Source organism: Podarcis gaigeae (genome assembly GCF_964106915.1).
Source record: "Podarcis gaigeae genome assembly, chromosome: 8".
NCBI lineage: Eukaryota > Metazoa > Chordata > Lepidosauria > Squamata > Lacertidae > Podarcis > Podarcis gaigeae.
In genome coordinates this window covers 64,605,207-64,627,631 of record NC_139684.1, presented here as the reverse complement: position 1 = coordinate 64,627,631, position 22,425 = coordinate 64,605,207, and the positions used below count along the sequence as shown (strand labels likewise).

The 22,425-nt window shown below is 41.9% G+C and overlaps 1 protein-coding gene across 5 annotated transcripts in view; it reads right to left on the bottom strand.

The window, feature by feature from the left end:
* The window catches only part of ARID1A (AT-rich interaction domain 1A), a 130,740-nt gene that overhangs the window by 12,611 nt on the left and 95,704 nt on the right, over positions 1-22,425 (bottom strand). For all 5 annotated transcript variants that reach the window (XM_083750602.1, XM_083750601.1, XM_083750599.1 and 2 more), the window contains 8 exons: positions 15,489-15,729; positions 14,573-14,662; positions 13,505-13,672; positions 12,433-12,751; positions 10,735-10,880; positions 10,532-10,641; positions 3,512-3,721; positions 2,859-3,063 (listed from right to left, as the gene is read on the bottom strand). In XM_083750602.1, the coding sequence (XP_083606728.1) occupies positions 2,859-3,063; positions 3,512-3,721; positions 10,532-10,641; positions 10,735-10,880; positions 12,433-12,751; positions 13,505-13,672; positions 14,573-14,662; positions 15,489-15,729 (1,489 nt within the window). The remainder of the gene's footprint in view (positions 1-2,858; positions 3,064-3,511; positions 3,722-10,531; positions 10,642-10,734; positions 10,881-12,432; positions 12,752-13,504; positions 13,673-14,572; positions 14,663-15,488; positions 15,730-22,425) is intronic.

Here is a 22,425-nt window from a genome sequence, read left to right as displayed (position 1 = left end):
TCCGAAGGCTGGCGGTGGGGCGGAGAGACCTCCTCCCGCCGCCAGCCTTTGGAGCAGCCTTCCGAAGGCTGACGGCGGGAGGAGGTCTCTCCGCCCCACCGCCAGCCTTCGGACAGGTACGGGAACAGAGGGGAAGGCGCACAGCGCTTCTCCTCTGTTCCCGGGGCTTGCGGTGGGAGGAGGGTTTTTCCTCCCCACCGCCAACATTCAGAACAGTATTCTGAATGTTGGCGGTGGGAAGGAAAACCCTCCTCCCGCCGCCAGCCTTCGGAGCAGCCTTCCGAAGGCTGCTGGTGGGGCGGAGAGACCTCCTCCTGCCGCCAGCCTTCGGAGGAGCCTTCCGAAGCCTAGCAGGGGAGGAGGGCTCTCCGCCCCATCGCCAGCCTTCGGAGGAGCCTTCCGAAGCCTGGCGGGGGGAGGAGGGCTCTCCGCCCCATCGCCAGCCTTCGGAGGACCCTTCCGAAGCCTGGCGGGGGGAGGAGGGCTCTCCGCCCCATCGCCATGCTTCGGAGGAGCCTTCCGAAGCCTGGCGGGGAGGAGGAGGTCTCTCCGCCCCACCGCCAGCCTTCGGAGGAGGTCCGAGGACAGTGGGGAAGACGCGCTGCGCTTCCCCGCTGTACCGGAGATTTCCCTATGGGCTTTCGTCTTGCGAAGGAAGCCCATAGGGAAATTTGTTTTGTGAAGCGCCTCCAAAATGGAAAACCCTTTCGTCTAGCGGATTTTCCGTCTTGCGAGGCGTTCGTTTTGCGGGGCACCACTGTATACAGAATGATTCCAAATGAGGGACTATTGTTTTGTGGAATAGTACGTCTTCATTGTACAGCAGGGGGGTGAGGAACATGATCTGGTCAGAGTTCTGGATCCTGAGTTCTGCCACCTCTGGCTGCACTACTCTGACAGGCATGCCATCACCATGATATTAGGTGATCCATTTTTCCTTTGCAAGGAGGCTTGGACTCAAGCTGCACAGCAAATGCAGATCCCAGTCAATCCAACTGGGGCTTGAAGTGAATGCCAACCAGCTGATTGTGACTTTAAGCCACACTTTTAGCAGGGACTGGCTCTGCTTGGGAACTCCCATGTCGAAACAATCCCAGCAGAGCTTGTATTTGGCATCCAATTTAAAATATGATGAATACAAGTCCCATTTGCCAAGGAACAAGAAGGATCTCATTCAAAGGCTCCTGGTTGTTCCTCTGTAGTATTTATCTACCTCACACATGACATATACGATGCCAGGTTTGGAGCAAGTGGATGTGGCTTGAGGGGAACAGTCTCACAGGTCAAACTAAGACTCTGGTAGGCACCAATTAGATTTGAGGACCAAAGGTCCCAGGATCAACCTGTGACATCTTTAGTCAAAGGGATCATGTAGCAGGTAATGGGAAAGTTCTCATCTCACATCCTGGAAAGCCACTGCCAGCCAGAGATGACAACACTGGATTTGATGGACAAATCACCTGATCTTATGTAACACAACTACTAAAACATTTTTGGTTGACTGCTGGATGTCACTCCTATTTGATACGTCAGCCCCCAAAACCTCTGACGTGTCAACTGTTCTCCATCATGCTGCTGTGAAGGAAGTTACTTCAGAATGTAGCTACAGGCATACAGTGCTGCCTTGTCACAATTCTTTAATATGCCCCCCCAATCGATTTCCACAACCATGATAGTAACACAGTGGCTGTGCTTGCAAGTCATGTTAAACCATGGTTTACTGAGCAGTAAAGAGCCACTGTAAGCTTTGGGCTCACATTTCCACCTTCTCCCCCCACATATGGCCAGGAATATAATAGATGATCAAAGTTCTGAGAAATTTTCATGAAACAAGGATTGGTCAGCATAAGTAAAAAATGAAAGCAAAAGAACTTCAATCACAGCAGTGTTTACCTTAAGAAAAAGCAGTGCTTACCTTCATAGTGAAGGGGTGGGGGAGAAAGAAAAACATTTTTTTTACAGTGCCCAATTTGTAGTGGATATTAGTTTTTTAAAAAAAAAATCAAGTATATGGATTAGAGCTCTTCAAACATTAAGACAGCTAGTATGTTGAAGAACATTAATACAGCAGTAGCAGTGTATTTAAGCCAATTGTTAGTCTTGGTTCCATTTTTCTCGTACTAGTCCTACCCTTCACTGCAACAATCCCAGGCTGCTAGAAAAGTCACAGCTATGTGGTTTGCAGAGATACAATGAGTACCACAGGACTACTAACAGAAAAAAGACATTTAGCACACATCATATTTGGCCCATTCAGTTGAGCAGCATGTTGTGATTCTACAGGCAGCTGTGTAAGGACACAACATTATATGTAAGAAGTGAATGATATGTTGAAACCAGGTCTTCTCAAGTTCTAGATCAGATACCAAAATTTTTGATCCAAACCATGAACCCATGAGAAATCTGCAATGTATCAGCACTAAATCTATCATTCCAGCCTTATAAAGCATACTTTTGGGTTCTAAAAAACAAGGTGTCAAATTTGAGATATACATCAAGACATTTTCAAGTCTTAAGCGAACAACAGAAAGAAAAGTCAACTGTTTCTACATCAGTGTATAATCCCAACATGCCATCCTTTATCTGAAAGAGCTACCCTGCCTGGAGCAGGCAAAAGCCACCTCCAGTTCTCAACGATGCTCTAACACCTTTACAAATGCAGAAAGGCTTCCTAGATAAATCACATTTGTAAATATGCCTTTTAAAAATATATAACTGCCACAGTTCCACATTCTGGTAGAATAAGGACCCTGTTGAGCAACTGTGATATATTCATACAGGGTGTGGCCTACTAGACCCTGATCTAGACATTGCAAGACAGGATGAATTCAACACTTCAGAAGTCAAAGTTGACTCACCTGGAGATGGAGGCTGTATTTTGGGTTGTGACTTCTTTGAATCAGTTGCAAAGATGTCTGGGGGAGGATCTTCTCCTCGCTCAATCTTACACTCAAAGGCATAGAGACACTGGATGTACTGCTTCTTCAGAGAGCTAGCTGCACTGCTGGAGGTACCCACATTCAAATTGGTTGCTAACTCACGCCATTTCTTGTTTTTGTTAACCTGCACAAAGCCAGAAGAGCCAACTTTTAAATCCAAGTCACATCTCCTTTCTAAAGCATGCCACAGGCAAAGTGATACCCTTCTCAAGTAGTGTTTAGGAAAGTAAGGAAACTCAAATACAAATCACCAGTTTCCTTCCTCATAACAAAGGATTAAAAAAAAAGCAATAAGCAATTTATTGTCCATCTTAGGGGAGCAAATATAAAAACACAAGTTCAAGAGGGGAGGGAGCACTAACAGTAGTATTACTACCCCAAACTGATGTAGTAATGTGAATAAAAAAACTGAATCAACCTATCAAGAATTTTGCTTATCAGGGCAGGGAATTTATGAATTAGATGTGGCCTTGTGCATCCATCCAGGGTTAATAAGATACATAAACGTGTGTTGTGTGTAAGACGGACCTGAGAAAGGGAATCTTAACAGATACAAGCTTAAGTTAACTCACTTGAGTCAGCCCTCCAATCTCCTTCACAGAGACATAGAGCCGATACAGGTCTAGGGGTTTCCGGCCCACAGCTGGAAGATTGGTCATGCCCATTGCTTTCTCTTCAGTGAAAGCCAAATAGCGATCTACCCACATCTTTCTTTCTGGCTCACCACCCAGCTCATATAGTTTAGTAATCTTTTCATTTGTAGTAGTAGAGGAGCTGGATTTCTAGAGAAAAAAGAGAGAGGAAGAAGCAGAGGAGAGAATCACACATTAATTTAAAAGCAATCTGAGAAAAGGTAGGTCTTCGGATATCACCACATAACGCAGGGAGAAAAGCAATGACACCATTCTGATGTAGGCGCACCCACCCTACTTCAGTCTAAGTACATTGTGGAAATCTAGGTTAACATCAGTTGTACAATAATTACAAATTGGTCCTTTACTGCAAAGATGACATTGCAGTTTAGTAAGATCTAGGTTTCATTACTGCAGTGCATTATATGTACAGCTGTCTCTCTGAAAACTTCACAACTATTTCAGAATATGATAGCCAGGTCATTAACTAGTCATGAATCTAGCCAGTATGGTGTAGTGGTTAAGAGTGGTAGTCTTGTAATCTGGTGAACCTGGTTCGCATCACCGCTCCTCCACATGTAGTTCCTGGGTGACCTTGGGCTAGTCACACTTCTCTGAAGTCTCTCAGCCTCACTCACCTCACAGAGTGTTTGTTGTGGGGGAGAAGGGGAAAGGAGAGATTGTTAGCTGTTTTGAGACTCCTTAGGGTAGTGATAAAGCGGGATATCAATTCTAAACTCTTCTTCTTTTATCTTTTGGAATCAACACATTACATCCATATTCAAATACCTTTGTGGTCTTCAAGTTTGTTTCTGGGTACAATTCAAAGGGCTGGTCTTAATTTATAAAGCCCTACATCATCTGGCACCATGGTACCCTAAGGGCTGCCTGCTCTTATATGAACCTGCTCAGCAGCTGAGCCATCAACAAACTTTCTTGGATGTACTTATCTCCAGAGGTTATGCAGGTTGCTACTAGACAGTGGACCATGCCCAAATGATGCAACTCCACCTGAGGAATATATGTCTAGCCTCTTTTTAAATCTTTTAGACTTGAAATGAATTCTGTCCTCATCCATGCATTTGTTGATTAATTACTCTGAATTCATATTAATTAGCTTTCTGTTTCCATTATTGTTGTTTTATTGTAGTCTCATTGTTTAATTTGAATTAATCTCGATTTTCTGCTTTATTTGATGGCTACTAAAAGTGCCTTGAATTTTCTTTTTATAATGCTAGTTATTGACGTGCTGATACTGTCTTTGCTGCTTTGTTTACCAATACAGGATTTTGGTTAATTTGTTTGTTTGGTTATTTTTGTCAGCCACTTTGCATGGGGAGGGGGCAGGTTGCAGAAAGGCAGTACAGGAAAAATTAAATAAATAAAATTGCATGTATGCTAAATACAAACTAAAACACTGTAAAAACAAGTCCTAGAAACAAATGTAAAAAAAGTGTTAACCCTAGAAACTATGTTCAAGCAGTACAACTTATGAAATAAAGCTGATTACAGAAGTATGGTGCATCTAAAGATGGCTGAGATCCTATGAAAGTTTAATTTCAGTACAAATGTGCCAGAAAAATGAAGCATAATCATCTAGATTCAAGTCTTGCTGGTTACAGTGATTATGCAACAAGTGAATAGCCAATAAAATAAAAAGCCAATATAATGGGCTCCAGCAGAAGTTCAGACATTATCTTTATGGGTGTTGAAAGAGAAAGATAATATTTACAAACAAAATGTCACAGGAGTTTTGGGAAAGCTGCAACCTCATTGAATCCTTACAGAGAAGCAGCCTGGACTCACCAGTGAATTTCCTTTCATAAACCACAGAAAGGGGTATGCCAAATAGTTAAACTTTCTCAGAATTGTAAGGCATGGCCCTATTTAAGTTGTCCCTCACTCAGCTCCCAGAAGAATCAAGATGCTATGAAGAGCACTCTTCAGTAAACACATATTGTATGTTTCTGAAATGCAGGCTACTGAATCGTAAGTTCACATACAACAAGAAGGGCCAGCACCTATGGACTGGTGCAGACAAGCACATTCACTGGTATGTCCAACTTCTCTCACAAACATCAGATCTTCTGGCAGTAAAGGAACTAGTTAACATTTCTGGTCTCTCACTGCAAAAAGGCTTGGTAATGAAGAACACCAACCTGGTGTTAAAAGACCAGTCAAAGCAAATTCAGTAACACTGTGTGAGAATCCCAAAATATTCTGTCTTTGAGCAAAGAAGCAATAAAGGAAACAAGTCAATGAAGAGAAACTAGCAACACAACCATTCAGTAAAGAGACAACCAAGGAACTAAGAGATCTATAGTAGAAGCAGGAGGTTATAAAGATGGTAGAACTTTGTTAAAAAGCATGAAATATGGATGTAGGTCAGCCCAGTATTATCTGAATATAGTTGTACACAGGCCAGAAGGAAAACCTCTTGACAATGGCAAACTGGCCTGGGGAAGAAGTGAGGATTTAGACAGAAAGAGAAGCTCCACTGTTGCTAAGAGTCTGTAAGAGATGTAGGAAACATCAGGGGTGAAAAACAGAACACCCACATCCAGATGTCTCCTAATTCTGTTAGCCAACTTCTCTTTGGAGGAGCAAACTACATGCACTATGTCACAGCAATAGTGTGAGACACAGTGCTTGCACAGCTTTGAGTTTTAAAATAGAAAGAAGGGGGTGTTAATATAACTTTCAAGCAACTGATCAATGATAGTATGCAGATTTTTCCAAGTCTGGAAGCACATGACCTGTTGCCATATACTTTGAGATGTAAGGATGAATACCTCTTTGCACTCCCACCATGTATCAGGCTAGTGGCCACCGTCCAAGCAGCTGTTTTGCTGGTGGCCCCCAAGCTCTGCAATCTGTTACCAATGGACTGTTAAAATCTCTCTCTTCAGGCAAGCCTTTTATTATTAAGATGTTACTTTAATACTAGCTGTCCATTTTTTAATCTGTCACTGTTACAACACTGTATTGTTATTACTGTCATTTTATTTTTCTGGAAGGGTAACCTGCTTTCACAACTATTGTTGAAAATGAATATACAAGTCAGATAATCATAGAATCATAGAGTTGGAAGAGACCACAAGGGCCATCGAGTCCAACTCCCTGCCAAGCAGGAAACACCATCAGAGCACTCCTGACATATGGTTGTCAAGCCTCTGCTTAAAGACCTCCAAAGAAGGAGACTCCACCACACTCCTTGGCAGCAAATTCCACTGTCAAACAGCTCTTACTGTCAGGAAGTTCTTCCTAATGTTTAGGTGGAATCTTCTTGTAGTTTGGAACCATTGCTCCGTGTCCGCTTCTCTGGAGCAGCAGAAAACAACCTTTCTCCCTCCTCTATGTGACATCCTTTTATATATTTGAACATGGCTATCATATCACCCCTTAACCTCCTCTTCCCCAGGCTAAACATGCCCAGCTCCCTTAGCCGTTCCTCATAAGGCATCGTTTCCAGGCCTTTGACCATTTTGGTTGCCCTCCTCTGGACACGTTCCAGTTTGTCAGTGTCCTTCTTGAACTGTGGTGCCCAGAACTGGACACAGTACTCCAGGTGAGGTCTGACCAGAGCAGAATACAGTGGCACTATTACTTCCCTTGATCTAGATGCTATACTCCTATTGATGCAGCCCAGAATTGCATTGGCTTTTTTAGCTGCTGCGTCACACTGTTGGCTCATGTCAAGTTTGTGGTCAACCAAGACTCCTAGATCCTTTTCACATGTACTGCTCTCAAGCCAGGTGTCACCCATCTTGTATTTGTGCCTCTCATTTTTTTTTGCCCAAATGCAATACTTTACATTTCTCCCTGTTAAAATTCATCTTGTTTGTTTTGGCCCAGTTCTCTAATCTGTCAAGGTCGTTTTGAAGTGTGATCCTTTCCTCTGGGGTGTTAGCCACCCCTCCCAGTTTGGTGTCATCTGCAAATTTGATTAGGATGCCCTTGAGTCCATCATCCAAGTCGTTGATAAAGATGTTGAATAAGACCGAGCCCAAGACAGAACCCTGTGGCACCCCACTAGTCACTCTTCTCCAGGATGAAGAGGAACCATTGATGAGCACCCTTTGGGTTCGGTCAGTCAGCCAGTTACAAATCCACTGAGTGATAGCATAGTCAAGACCGCATTTTACCAGCTTCTTTACAAGAATATCATGGGGCACCTTGTCAAATGCCTTGCTGAAATCAAGGTAGGCTACATCCACTGCGTTCCCTTCATCTACCAGGCTTGTAATTCTGTCAAAAAATGAGATCAGGTTCGTCTGACATGACTTATTTTTCAGAAATCCATGCTGACTATTGGTGATCACAGCATTCCTTTCTAGGTGCTCACAGACTGTTTGCTTAATGATCTGCTCCAGAATCTTCCCTGGTATTGATGTCAGACTGACTGGGCGGTAATTATTTGGGTCCTCTCTTTTCCCCTTTTTGAAAATAGGGACAACATTTGCCCTCCTCCAGTCTGCCGGGACTTCGCCTGTTCTCCAGGAATTCTCAAAGATGACTGCCAGTGGTTCTGAGATAAATAGTCGCAAGTCTTGGATCAGCATTAGTTAAAGTGAAAGGCATTTCACCAAACAAAGGCAATGAAAGAAGACTTTAGGACAAACTAAAGTTAGACAACTAGTGGTCAAAGTTGCTTCCTTTGTCAGGGTCAGAATCCTCAAGATAACTTTGCTGTCTATGCAAGTTCCCAGCCAAAGAAGTTGATAATCAGTTTTGATAATGTTCCTTTGGGGCTCCTAAAATGTATCAAGTCGAACCCATATGGCATTCTAGCCACTACCTAGACAGATTGTTCTTCTCTTACTTTTCTCCCACTGCAGGAAGATTGTACTGCAGAAGAAAAGGCAACAGCTGCCTCAGGAAAAACACTCCCAGGGAATTATTTCATTTAAGAGACAGGGAAGGTTCATTTGATCCAACATATGAGAGGATCACTCTCCCCAGTGATTTTTAGACTAGTTGAACAAACATTGGGGGGGGGGGGTTTAATGGGACTAGGCAATGGCCCAATTGTCTGAGCATTAAGAAAATGTAAGCAAAATTTCTTTGTGAAATGTACACTGATTTTTTGCATTAGTCCCTTTCCTTATGGCTCCAACCTCAAACACTTGGAACTGCAGTCTTTAAAGCAGAAAGCTGTGGGAGGTACCAGGTAATCAAAGTCTAAGAGCAGTTTGAGTTTAAAGGAACCAGGCTTATTTGCCACAGAGTTGAAAACAGACCCTATCTAGCTTAGTAAAGATCAATGAAGCTAACTTGCTTAGCTATGTCAGTATTTTGCTACGAGGAAGTCTGAAGGGTACAAGGAAGACTCTCTGAAGCACTAACTATGAGGCTCCTTGTTTAGTACTACAACAGCACTACTGTAGTTGTTAGATCTGGACTGAGAAAAAGAACAAAGCTTTATTAAACTGCTCTACTATTCCTTTACTATTCCTCTACTTTGTTGCAATTAAAAATAACAAAGGTATGGGGAGAATCCTGCAAGGCTTTTTGGCACCAGAATGACATCCTCCTGGCCACTGCCCTATTTGATACAATTGACAAATTGAGTTACGATCCCATATAAAGAGTTGTTAACCTTACAAGTAGGTTGCTACTGTAGAACATCGAAGAAGCTAATTCTCTAAGAACCAAATGTCTGGCAGAAGAAAAATATAAAATCACTGCATTTCCCTTATCATCAAAATTAACATTTGAGGGTTATAATAATCCTTGAGGGAAATATATCTCTATTCCAGATTGGTGAACGTTGAGGTGCCAATGTAACATGTAATATGAATGAGACATCCTGCATAGAATTGTCCAAGGCCACATCTACTTGGGCTGGCGCAGATGTAAAATCAGAATATGAGCAGGCCACAGATACGATGTGCTTCCCTATCCCCTTATCTACTCTGGAGCCAACTCTCTCTTTCTTCCTTAACCACAGTTAAAATGTTTTGGTGACACAAACAGTAACTACAGTTTCCACTTTATAAGGATTTTAAACCCTGTTTGCAATAGCTCTTTTTGAATCCCACCCTCTATGATACATCATCAGAAGAAGAACTATACACTAATTCAGGTTGGCACTGAGGGACATATTGGAAATTTTGCCATTTTTTAAAAACAAAAATAAATAAAAGTTATAAATCAAGTCCTAAAGACACAGAAGATGCATGAAGCTCGGGGGTCCGAGCATCCACAAATACTTTTTAAAAAAATTATCACACAGCATCTTGTCATTTAGATCTAATCAAATATGATTAGTTGCTTCTGCTATTATAATAAACACTGCTACAAAGCTCTCATGGGGGAAGACTGTTGACTCCCATAACTAGAAATACATTTTTGTGCATCTTTGAAAGCTGATCCCACATAACCTGGCATGTGGTTGGCCATTCTACACACTAGAAATATAGACTAAATGCATAAGATACTCTACTCTTAATTCCACAGAGAATGTCCACTAACGCAACAGAATGCAAGCAAAGGATATAATAAAGTGCTTTGGAGTGAAAAGCTTTGTATAGCTGGAGAGCTCTTCATGCCTTGGGGCCATGATTTATTGGAGGTAAACCCCAGGCAAGAGGTACAATACACATTACTTTAAAAAGGAGAATATTACGCAGGCATGGTCTAAGTGTGTTCCAGGCACAATCCAACAAGCTTCAAAGAACCCCATAAATGCTTACGTGTTCTCTGAATTTGCACAAACAAGTGCCTCATTTGGCAATCATATGAAGTTGGTAGTGCAGCTCTCTACAAGGAAATGATGTTGTTCAGCAACAATATGGGTGGTAAAACAAGAAAAGCCTCATACTTTCAACATAACCAAATCACATAAGATAGAGTCAAATGCACACTAATAAAATCCAGGATCACATTTCTTTAAAAACCAGTGCTGACAAACTACCTCCCAATATCTGCAGCAGCTACAGAAAACTTTTTTTTTTTTACCTTCGACTTGGATTCAGTTTTGGGGGTTCCATCTGCCTTATTGTTCATTTTGGGAGCTGGTGTTAGTTTAACATCCCCGAGTCCCATCATCTCAGGACTTGCAGCCATCCCTAGAGAGTCAAACACCAACATGAAAATGTTTTTCAGCTTGCCATTCAAAAACACAAAGAACTTGGGCAGAAAGACTGGGTACAGCATCTTACCTGCAGAATTGTTGGCCATATTCCCACCCATTGGATATGGTGGGCCCTGGGGATTGAGCATGCCAGCCATGCTATTTATTCCTTGGCCATAGGGAGGCCCAGTTCCCATCATTCCTCCTTGGTTAATATGGGGATAACCAGATGGCCTAAAAACAACACAACTATATTAGAAATAGTCAACTGTGTACATTACCAACGAGCACTTGGCTAATAATGTGATTTTTCCTGATTAAATTCCCTACACAAACAGGTAGACTAAAGAGATCTTTCTCCATAGTGTATCTCTGACTTGCTGTGTGGGTGAAAAAGTGAGACTCAGATCTGGGCTACTGAGGCAAGTTCAGCTCTTCTAAGGTTTTGAGTCCTTTTAGCATCAAGATACAGGTGGCAACCATTTTGTGTGGGGGTTCCATTCCTGGCCCCCATGTGCATCGGTGGAATGCATTAAAGTGCACCTCACCCCATTCCATCCTCATTTTGCCTTCTTCCAGGTTGAAAAGGACCCACCCATTGGCGACCACTTGTCAACTGGACACGCCTAAAATTGGCACAGCCCTCTTCCCCAAGCTTCTCAATATTGTGTATATTGCTCACTGAGTATACATGCTCCAGATGCAACTGAAGCAGAGGCCTTCCCAATACAAGAGGAAAGAAACCCACCCCACTTATTTTATTGTCTCTTCCAGGTAACGTTGGACAGCAGAAAAATGAATTCCATTATAATCCAACAGAAGACACTACCCACCCCCTCTGCCTTCCCTAACGCCCACTGGTTGTCAGTTTGTTTCCAGACCCAAATTAAGGTCTGATGTTAGTACCATATTGGCCCGAATATAAGCCACACTCCCCCCCCCCCAAATTCTGAACGTGAAAAGTTGAAGTGTGGCTTATATTCGCAACCTTACAAAAATGATCCAGTGTGCAGCTAGAAGCACAGCAAAGTGGTGCCCACTCCGCACATAGTCTCAAGGCTAGGAAGGAAGAGAGCAGGGAAGGGGAAAGGCCGCTGGCAACACAGCGTGCCTCCCCCACCCCCGCCCAGAATGCAGCCAGGAGCGCGAGGCAAACAGCGCCAGGAGCATGGCAAAGCAGTGCCCGCCCCACGCATAGTCCCCCGTCCTCTCCCCCAAGGCCGGGAAGGGAGAAAGCAAGGAAGGAAGTGGCTTTAGGAGGGTATTGCCCCCCCCAACTTGAATATGGTATTTAACCATGACTTAGGCCCCAAATGCGTCCTTCCCACAAACCCTCTCTGGTGTTAAGATCAGCAGGGGGCGGGGGCGCATTGGTAGTTCTGTGCCCTCAGAAGCCTGGAGGATGGTATCCTGTGAGAGAGGCTCATCTGTGGCAGCCCCTAAATTGTGGAATTTCCTCCCCACAAAGATGTGTCTGGCATCTTCATTATGCAGTTTCTGCTGTAAGATGAAGATATACCTCTTTACTCTGGCCTGCGACACTTGATATTATATATACAAATACAGATGTTTAGTTCCACCCTATTCTTTTGGAGTGTTTTGGTAATAATTCAGTGCCAGTATTTGAGACTGCCTTTGCCTTTTCTGTATTGCAAACAGGGTGACTAACAGTATTTTACTCTGGATTTAGGGAAGTCTATTTTGACTTATTTAAAGAGGTATTGTTTTAAAGAGCTGAAATTTTAGGAAATTCTGTTTCAGAGGTAAGGGGTCCCCCATGGCTTACCTATTCTGGATTGAGTTGACGGCAGCAGCATGCATGGCAGCAGCAGCAGCAGCTTCTTGTGCTTTCCTGCCACCTGGTGGAGGACACATCCCAGTCCCTACTTGGGGAGGCATGTTTGCCATGTTGGGTCCATAGGGCCTATTCCCCATGGCAGCATGGCTCAATCCTCTCCCTGGAGGAAGCCCAGGATAGGGTGGTACACCAGTTTGACCATGAATCTGACTCCCTGCTCCCATTGGGTTCATGGTTCCTCCCATTCCTGGACTTGGGTAATTTGCATTGGGCATAGCATTGTAGTTTGGCTGCCTGGGATATCCACCTACAGAGAAAAGGGGAGCATGATCAGTAAGACTAAAGAATATCCTGGCAATTCTTGCATTTGCATCTTGAGCCTGCATATTACAAGGGAAGATAAAAGACGGGAGAATGTTGGCTTCACAAAATAGTGTCCTAATGTTAATCTATTCCACATCAGTTCGTTCTTTCTTTCTTTCTTTCTTTCTTTCTTTCTTTCTGTACCCACATTATGTGGAATCTTTACATGGATCATCCCACCAGAGATCTCATAACTAAGTTAATCAGCTAATCATTGTCAAAGGCTGGACTAATCAATAATGATCCAAATATTAAGATGACTAGTTAGGTTACCAAAACTAACTGTATTGGCCAAGTAAAGTATGGGACACTGATGAAAAAATTAAGGGCTATGAAGTGGAGACAAAGTCACACTTAACCCCCCACCATTTCCCAAAATTTCTAAATGAATACTGTAGCACACATTTTTAAAATCTTCTGTTAAGTGTTTTCTGTTGATACTTAGTTTATGCCTAGATACTCCCAAGTTCAGATTCAGCAATAGTGGCAGAACACACCCACCCTTTACTTTAATCCAATAAACAACATCCATGAGAAAAACTGTAAGCACACACTTTGTATGTCAAGAGACAAGACTGCTCAAGCTTTCTACCCATGCATCTCATTGTCTTAAGCAGGTGTTCTTTATCCAACCACAGAAACAACACATGTTCACTGTTCCTGCATTTTATTTGAAACACAAGTGTAATACTCTCACCTTGAGGCCCATATTGACCCCCCTGAGGTCCATAACTGCCCATGGAATTTTGTTGGTAAGGTCCCATACCAGCATGCATCTGTCCTCCAGAAGACTGACGTGGAGATAAGGCTGACCCAGGCTGAGGGGAATTATACTGGGGCATCTGTGGAGTCCTCTGTATGTAACCTAATTAATAATGATTTCAAGGGATATTGTTATAAAAGCACGATATGCAGTTCGAAACACATTTTTAAAAATAATTAGTTCTGGAAATCCTAAATTCTTCATAAATGACATGCCTGGTAAGGTTTTCACATTAATAGCTTAAAAACTCCAATGACAAATTCTCACATGGTAATTCCCTAGTCTTATGATAACTGTGGCACAGCACACTCTTATTTTGTAGCTGTCACTTTGAGGAGTTATTTATGATGACTGCTAAGTTATCTGAACCCACTGAGAATAGTGAGAATGGGGTGGCAAAAATAAAAGAAACCTGGTACCCTATTTCAATGAATAAACAGAACAAGCAACAGCCAGCTGTACCAGATGCTAATGACAAATTTGCATTGTTCCCACTGATCGCTATAGTTAAGAGGTTACATTTGAGTTTACTATTGGGCACCTTTGCACCTATTTTGGACTCCCAACTCCCATCAACCCCAGACTGTATGACCAATGATTATGATGATGGGAGTTTGGAAATCGCCAACATCTGGAAGCCACCAGGTTGTGAAAGGCTGTTGTAAGCAATAACCTGAGGTGGAATGGCAAAAGGAAAACAAGTATGGGTGTGTGTGTGTGTGTGTGTGTGTCTAGCATAATTTGGAGAATGATGCAAACTGCACCATGGCAAAACTAAGTTTGTCACAAAAGCATTGTGTATGTTTCTAGTTCACATTCCACATTAAGGACTGTCCCAATTCTCTACTCTAATTCGTAAATCACCAGTTACACCTTTCATGGAAGATTATCATGTAAAAGCTAGGCATGTGCATCAGGACTGATCCGTGAACCACTGAGATGTTTGCTATATACAAGAAGCCAGGCAAAACAGCGCAACTGTCATTGCACATATGCACACACCTCTATCAGGAGTTATGGTTGACTGATTCATGGAGGGATGCAAGATGCTGTCTGATTGGCCACTAGGCGGTCGAGGTGGCATCTGGTTACCTGCACAGCAAAGAAAAAATTGATGGTGAAGAACCGCATTTCACCCCACTCCCCACTAAAGCAGCTCAAAAAAGACAAACCTGAAAGTGGTACAAAAAGTGGCAGGGCCAGAGGGGGAAGTAGGTGGAGCTACAGATGTGGCTCTTACCTCTGTAGAGTTACTCCCAAAGTACAGATTTCTATACCCACCACATACTTCATCTAGCTAAGCAAGCAGTAATATCATAGGTGAAGAACTCATTTCAGCCAGGCAAAAGCATTCAAGGAAGCCCCAAAGAAGGCCCAGTGCAGAATGTGGCCTCGGGAGAGTCCCATGTACCAGACAGAGGCTCCTAGAGGCTTGCATTCAGCCAGGCCTGAGGTTCCCCACCCCACTTATAAAGAAAGAGATTTCTGGCTCATAGCTTGCTTTATCCCTTAAAGATGAAAGCATGTAATAAAATGTATTTTATTTATACATAAATAATTTTTATTCTCATTCAGATAATGAAGTAGACCAAAGTCACCCAGGACATGGGTTCTGAACTCATGTCTCTACCCCATATTTATTTGTAATGTATTGATAATATTGATATTCTACCTTTCCTCTACATTGTTCTATATCACCACCACCCTGACTTCCATTCTTCCTCACAATAACCCTGTGAGGTAGGTTAGGCTGCAAAATAATGAGATCACAGACCCAAGGTCACCCAGTGGACTACATAGCTGAATATGGATTTGAACCTGGGGTTCCTCACTCCCAGTCAGACACTCTAACCACCTTCCTAAAATAAGCAGTTTGTTAAAACTAAGAAGGTTGTGCCTGTAAAAAAGAAAGTTTTACCTGGTACTGCAGCAGGAGACAGTGGGCCAGAGCGTGACTGAGCAACACTAGCAGGAGATCCAACTGGTGAAGGGGAAGGTCCTCTGATGCCTGGCAAGTGAGGAGAGGTATGTGGAGAGAAAGGAGACTGAGCAGGGTTACTCTGCTCTCCTTGACTGCTAGAAATCCCTGATGTGCTTACGCCAGGACTCAGTGCTCCTTCTGTACCCATGGGCAGATCGTCTATTGAACCAGAGAGATCCTATAGAGACACACAAAGGAAAGCATGTCACAAGTAGAAGAGAGAGAATGCTACTATACATATATCTACTACAGAATTTATGGGATTTTTCCTTTAGATGAAGACCTAGGTTGCTATCAATAAGGAAGGCTGCAACATAGTTCCAGGTAGAAATAAATCCTTTAGATGAGCAATTCCTACAGTTGCAACAGTGACTTATGTGCTACCAAGTGGAACTGGAAATTGTCTGACTGTAACCAGGAGTGATGTAATTTTGAAAATCTTGGACTACCCTCAAAGGGTGCAAGAGGAGATGTTACAGTCCATCGTGCCCAACATCTCAATGAAACAAACCTAGTGGCATCCTAAAAATAAAGGCAGTATTTCCTGATTCCCAGTTTTGACTAGCCTTTTGTCAATCTAGTGTTCTCCAGATTTTTTGGACTACAACTCCCAACAGCCCCAGCAAGCACAGATGCAGTCCAAGACATCTGGAGTTGTAGTAAAAAAATACCGTAAGTCCAAAAGATCTGGAGGCCACCAACTTGATACTGAAAGATCTCATCTTTCATAAATCTGTCAACTTACAGCCATTATACTGCTTTTTACAGCATTACTTACCAACAAGTATGTCTTATGAGCAATAGTACATCCTGTTAATGTTCAATTTTTACAACTTATTTCTATCAAATCTTCCAACTTAAGCCCCCTTGATTCTTGTCATAAGTTCCCTACTTGTACTTTGCTTCATCACACCATACTATGTGCAAGGTAATGATAATGTCTCCAGTCTCTTCATCCTGCACAAATGATTCTATAAAGCAAGGCATGCCAATTCAGTTTTGTTTTCAGTTCTATATGAATGTCTCTGCTGTGATCGGTTGACCAGAATGACACAAAACATTTGCGTGATCCACTGGTAGACAGAACCATCTTATTTTCATTATATTATCTTGCTTCTCAGGATTCGTGCATTTTGGCAGCAAGGACTTCATGATGCACTTGAACCACCCATTTTTAATCAATGCACCACAATGAGAATACATAAGCAGGAGAGGGAATGATGTGTCTGGCTGCCTTGTTGAAGCACTCTGGTTGAAGGAAAGAGTTATACAGAGCTTTTATTCATTATTTGTTAAAAAGAACCAACTGAACTCATTATGTGAGAAATGGAGCTTAAGTTTGTAGACAACCTATGGAGCTTGTATGCTATGGGTAGACATGAAGTGCAGAGTACCCTCCTGATCACGGCTACCCCAAGGTAATGCTTTGTTTCTTGAGAAAGCTGAAGGACTAGTACAGAGAGCAGGAGGTGGGAGCAGGGCTTAGAAGGAAAAGGAGAACTAGGCTGTCCAAGTGTCCATGCTGAACACTCAGAAGACATTTAAGCAGCCTAACTGATGGCTTCTTGCCTATCTCTACTACAGAAACACACACTCTGAAAGTATGAAAGAAAGCAATTCAGTGCTGTCTAATTCCAAAACACACAAGCAGCTTCCATCACAAATTACACAGAGTAAAATAATACTGAATTAGCTAACAAAATCCTATGCAATCTCCAGTATCTCCACTTCAGATCTTTGCAAATACAGTACAATAAGGCTCTGACTATTAGTTAAAAGGAGGAGAAATGAGTGGTGGCCCTACAAGATACCTAAATTTCACTTAATTGGGGGTCATGCTTGAAGACTGACTGATCAAACAACTAATGAGTCTAGCAGGCATGTGATGGGAGAAGTGCATAAGAACGAAGCAATACACTGCTCTTCATTGCAATCCATTAAGACAGTTTGGGTGCCACAACAGAATATTTGTTACAGCCATTTGCGTGCAGATCACTTCCTGCAAGACTATGAATGTTATGTTTCTCCAAGGAAAGTACTTGTAATGAAAGATGGGATTGTTCATAAAATTCCTATAAACAGACCTTTTATGAGATCCTATGATCTCTCTACTGATGAGCACATGTATGATGGAAAACAATGCTCTCAGTCTAAACTGAGAAAGCTAAACTTGAAAGCAATATTCAGTCTAGCTTCTGACTCTTAAATGCTCAACAACATTGGTCTGAAATTATTAAACTGAAGTCAATTTTATAGTATTTCTTAATGGTAAAGGCCTTGTGGCAATTTCATAGTACACAAGGAATTCTACAGTATTTCTTTTGGCCTGCTAATTAAACAGTTAGTTGTTATTCCAATCCAAAGCCCCTGTGGTTGTGCTCCATTTAAAAAGGGCATCAAGGTCTGTCTGAACTGGTCATGAACTGGTGATCTGATTCCAGGGCAGAATTCAGTCTTGCGTCACCACCCAGCTTTGGCTAAAGGAGAGGATAGCAGGGAGACAAACAATAATGATAAAAGAACTTCATCGCACTGCAAACTGTGGTAGAGTCAGAGTATAACCACACAGCTCAGTGCATCTTTCATATGAAAGGCCCACTGAGCTGAATGGGAAGCTGCATACGTGAGATCTCAAGTATCACCTAGCTGAATCTGACTGTATCTGCCTTCTCCAACCTGGTGCTTTTCTTATATTTTGCACTTCAACTCTAACTAGTCACAGTCAAAAAGGCCAATGGTCAGGGATAACGGAAGTTATAGTCCAGCTACAGTCTTCTTTCCAGCTCTGGATGGTTTGTCAGCTACAGCCCCTTTTGGACAGACTGACTTTGGACACTCTACACTGGGCTGCCCTTGAATATAACTTCTTCATCCCTGTTCTAAAAAAGTGCCATTGGTCACCAGTTCATTTCTGTGCCCAATTCAATGTGCTCATGCTAATGCGTAAGGCCTTAAACAACCTAGACCCCAAATATGTGTAAGACTGCCTCCTTCCCTACAGATCTTATCAGGTCAGGAGAGTGGGCTCTGGGACCTTCTGGATTAGGACAGATAATAAATTTGATTATGATGATAATAACAATCATCATTTCACTCTCACACACGTTTGCAGGAATTGTTAAACAACAGTGCCACAAAACCAAGGCAGGGTTTCATACACAAACTTACACTTTTGACCTAGGAAGAATAAACAGAAACTCACCAATACAATTTAAAATCTTTGAGTAAGATTTTAACACACACACTGTATGTTACTTTAAACTCCACTTGCAACATTTAATACTGATTTATTTTTTGAAGGGGGTTCTACTCATTTACACACTCATATAGTGATGACCACAAAGGCCTAACTGTGTATGAAAGACCTGTGTGGAAAAATTGATTAATGGTTTTTTTTATTTTACACACTTACAAGACCATAGAAGTTATTAAATAGTTACTAGTAGATATCTGGAGACATGAAATTTACGTCTGCCTGAAATTTTACTTTTGGGGGTTATGGGGAGATTTTTTAAAATAAAAATTCAGCTCATTCAAGTAGGGAAATTGTTTTACTGGATCATTTTGAGCAGTGTTCGAAATTAGCCAGGAACGTTTTATGACTGACATGGATCCAACTGTGACCACCATGTGGAGATCTCAGGATGCCAGGTTAGCGACTGGGGAAAGGAAAATGTCACTTAGAGAAGGATTTGAAATATTTTCCTTGAAGCTTGAATTTATTTTGTTCTGGAAGGTTTTAGTTGATGTTTTAATGTGTTGTAAACTGCTTTGATATTTGTTCTGCAAAATATAAAGCGGTATACAAATGATGATGCTGATGATGATTTCAATTGCAAAACACACAAACAAAAAAGCCCCCAGCGCCTAGATATTCCATTGTGGCGACTGTAACCTAGATTTAAGGTGCCATTTGGAGATTAGTTTATACAGTATATCAAAGCTTCTAACACTGATTTTGAGATATGACACAGTACAGCTTTCCCAAATGTTGCTGGACACCCATCACTCCCAGTCAACATGGCAAACAGTAAGTAATGATGATGACCGTAGTCCACAACATCTGGAGGGCCCCATACTGCTATATAGTGAAAAATATCCCAAAGCCTAAGCTATGTGATTCTTAGGGCCAAGTGCTCAAGGGCTGCTTCAGTCATGCTATGGTAAACTGTATTGCACAGATCAGAATATACAGAGTGAGTCTTTTAAAAGAGGCTCTGTGGAACATGTGTACTCTGTATCCACAGGGCCTCTTTTGAAAGACTCACCCTGTATAAGCAGTAATAATCCCTTCCAACCTTTTAAGATCTATGGATGGCTCTTTTTTTTGGTATTTGGTTACATCTGGAGTTGACACTCTGATTCCCAGAAATATTTTGAGATGCACTAGATAAAAAGTATAGCAAGTTCTGATACAATAAAATATTTGTTCTGGAACATTTAAGAAGAGGCCCTCCTCTCCCCACAAAACATCTGAAATATGATCTTCAAGGAAGATTTGCAAAGCTTCCTTCTCCTCAACCACCAATTCCTGGTCTGACAAGAACAATAAAAAGACAGGGGTGACAATACCAGGAAATCCCATTTGGATTGCATTCATTTAAGAAAGGTCTGAATAGCAAAACAGAAAGGGAGCCAAGGACATTTTCATTCATCTTAAACAGAAAGCCTATTCACATATTGCCCTGCACTTCCAAACACATGAGTGATGAACTACTTGTATACATCAGCACCTTAACATTCAGGTTGACTGAGATAATTTAAGGGAAACCATTCTGTTTTATAGGAAGGGACTTCTCTGGTGGAGTTACAGCCATAAGCTCAAACCATGTGAGCATCACTTCACACAAGCAGTTATCTGGGTAGATGTGGTGATCATGCCACATGGGTAACATGTGAAATCAGCCCTAAGGGAAATTAATCTATGGACAAAGATGAACTTTCATTGACACTTGGCATCACCAATGCCTCCTCCAGCCGGGCTTTCTATTGAAATCTTGGGAGAGCAGTGATGTTACAAACTATGGAAATAAGAATATATACAAATGTTGCTTCCTAAGGTTTTTCTTTTAAAATTGTGGGGAATGAACATCGTTTGTGTATGTGTCTGCTGATTAAATAGTTTCCATTTTATGAAGTTTGTGGTCACTTTTAGATTATTAACATCTAGAATGACTTTTCAGCTGGGGCCACAAGAGCGTCATAAAAACTTATGGAACCTGTAAATAATAATTGCCATAAGAGTTCAGAAAGGAAAGGAAAGGAGAGGAGGGACAATGTATTGCAGGTCATCAGAAGTAGTAAAAGATTTAAATTCAAATTCAGTGGTACCTCAGGTTAAGTACTTAATTCATTCCAGAGGTCTGTACTTAACCTGAAACTGTTCTTAACCTGAAGCACCACTTTAGCTAATGGGGCCTCCTGCTGCTGCTGCGCCGCCGGAGCACGATTTCTGTTCTCATCCTGAAGCAAAGTTCTTAACCCGAGGTAATATTTCTGGGTTAGCAGAGTCTGAAGCATATGTAACCCGAGGTACCACTGTATATGTTTCCAGGGAAGTAAACCGGTGGAGCAGTTTAAAGGTCTTTTTACAGAGCAACTCTGAACAACACTAAACAAAGCACTCTTCCCTCCTTTTCTCAATACAGCCAATAAAGCAAGGGAAAACAGGAGGTGCAAATCAACAGCAGTAACTCTGCCAGCATGAAGGAAATGTCTTGGTCTGGAGAATTTCCTCACGTGTTTCCAATGTGTTTTTTATGCATTTTATTGCTCATCTGCCATGCAGATCAAAAATGTTGGAGGGATTCCAAGTATTTCACACAGAATCTCACACTCCAGGCTGGCTGCAACCCCAAAGCCTCTGTTTCTTCACTTGAAATACTGCCCAGTGTTATTTTGGGATGTGACCTGATAGCGGAAGCCCACAGGGACTCCGAAACTATAACTGTTCCAGCTGCGATTGGTTGCCCAATTCAACCTTATGCCAGCAGGAGTTTGTTCGTGCTGCTGGTGAATAGGGAATCAGCCGCTAACACCACCTTTTCATACCAAAACAAAACTATGGCTGAAATCAAACAGCCCTCAAAAGGGAGGGGTAAGTAAGGATGCCACAAAGATGAAAATGGAATTCCCAGTACAGCCAAACATAAAAGAGCTAGATAGTTTTGACTCAGAATACACCTGCAGTTCTTATTATTCTGAATTAAAAGGTGTCAGATTTTGTTAAGAATATTAGACTAATAATATTCTTAGTATCTGGGCTGATTTTTGGCCCCAAGCTGCTTTAACAGTAGAGTTACTACTCTAACAGCACATATTCCAGTACTATTTCCCCATCTCTGGGCATTACAAAAAGAGTCTCAAGGTTCCCAGCACTCTCAAAAAGGGATGAATGTGTGCATGCTGTGCCACAACTAATAGGGTCCATTGCAACAGTATCAAATTCCAGTTTAAAATGTAAAATACAAAATACTGGGAAATATGTTCATTTTCCCAACTTCTTTATTTTGCACAAACAACATATTTGTTGATTGCTATTTGGGAGTGAGCATCTAAATATGCCTGCTTGTAGCTGCAACCTACTAGCATCTCAGGTCTGTAGACATTGCCTATGGGAGAGAGTGGGGTTCAATTTAACTTTACAAATACAACAGGATTCCAAGGAGTAATAAGGTTGTACAGAATTTGGGTTTAATGACCACAAAACATTTCATCCTTGTAAGAATAGATTAGTGCTCACAGTTCCTCTTATTATGGCATAGATGTCACTGTACTTTTAACTGCATGCTCCAAAAAGTCTTTCTTATGAGGTTTTGCAACATGGTGGTAAAGCCTTTGGTAATGACTGGCTAACTTGCTCTATTGTCACACA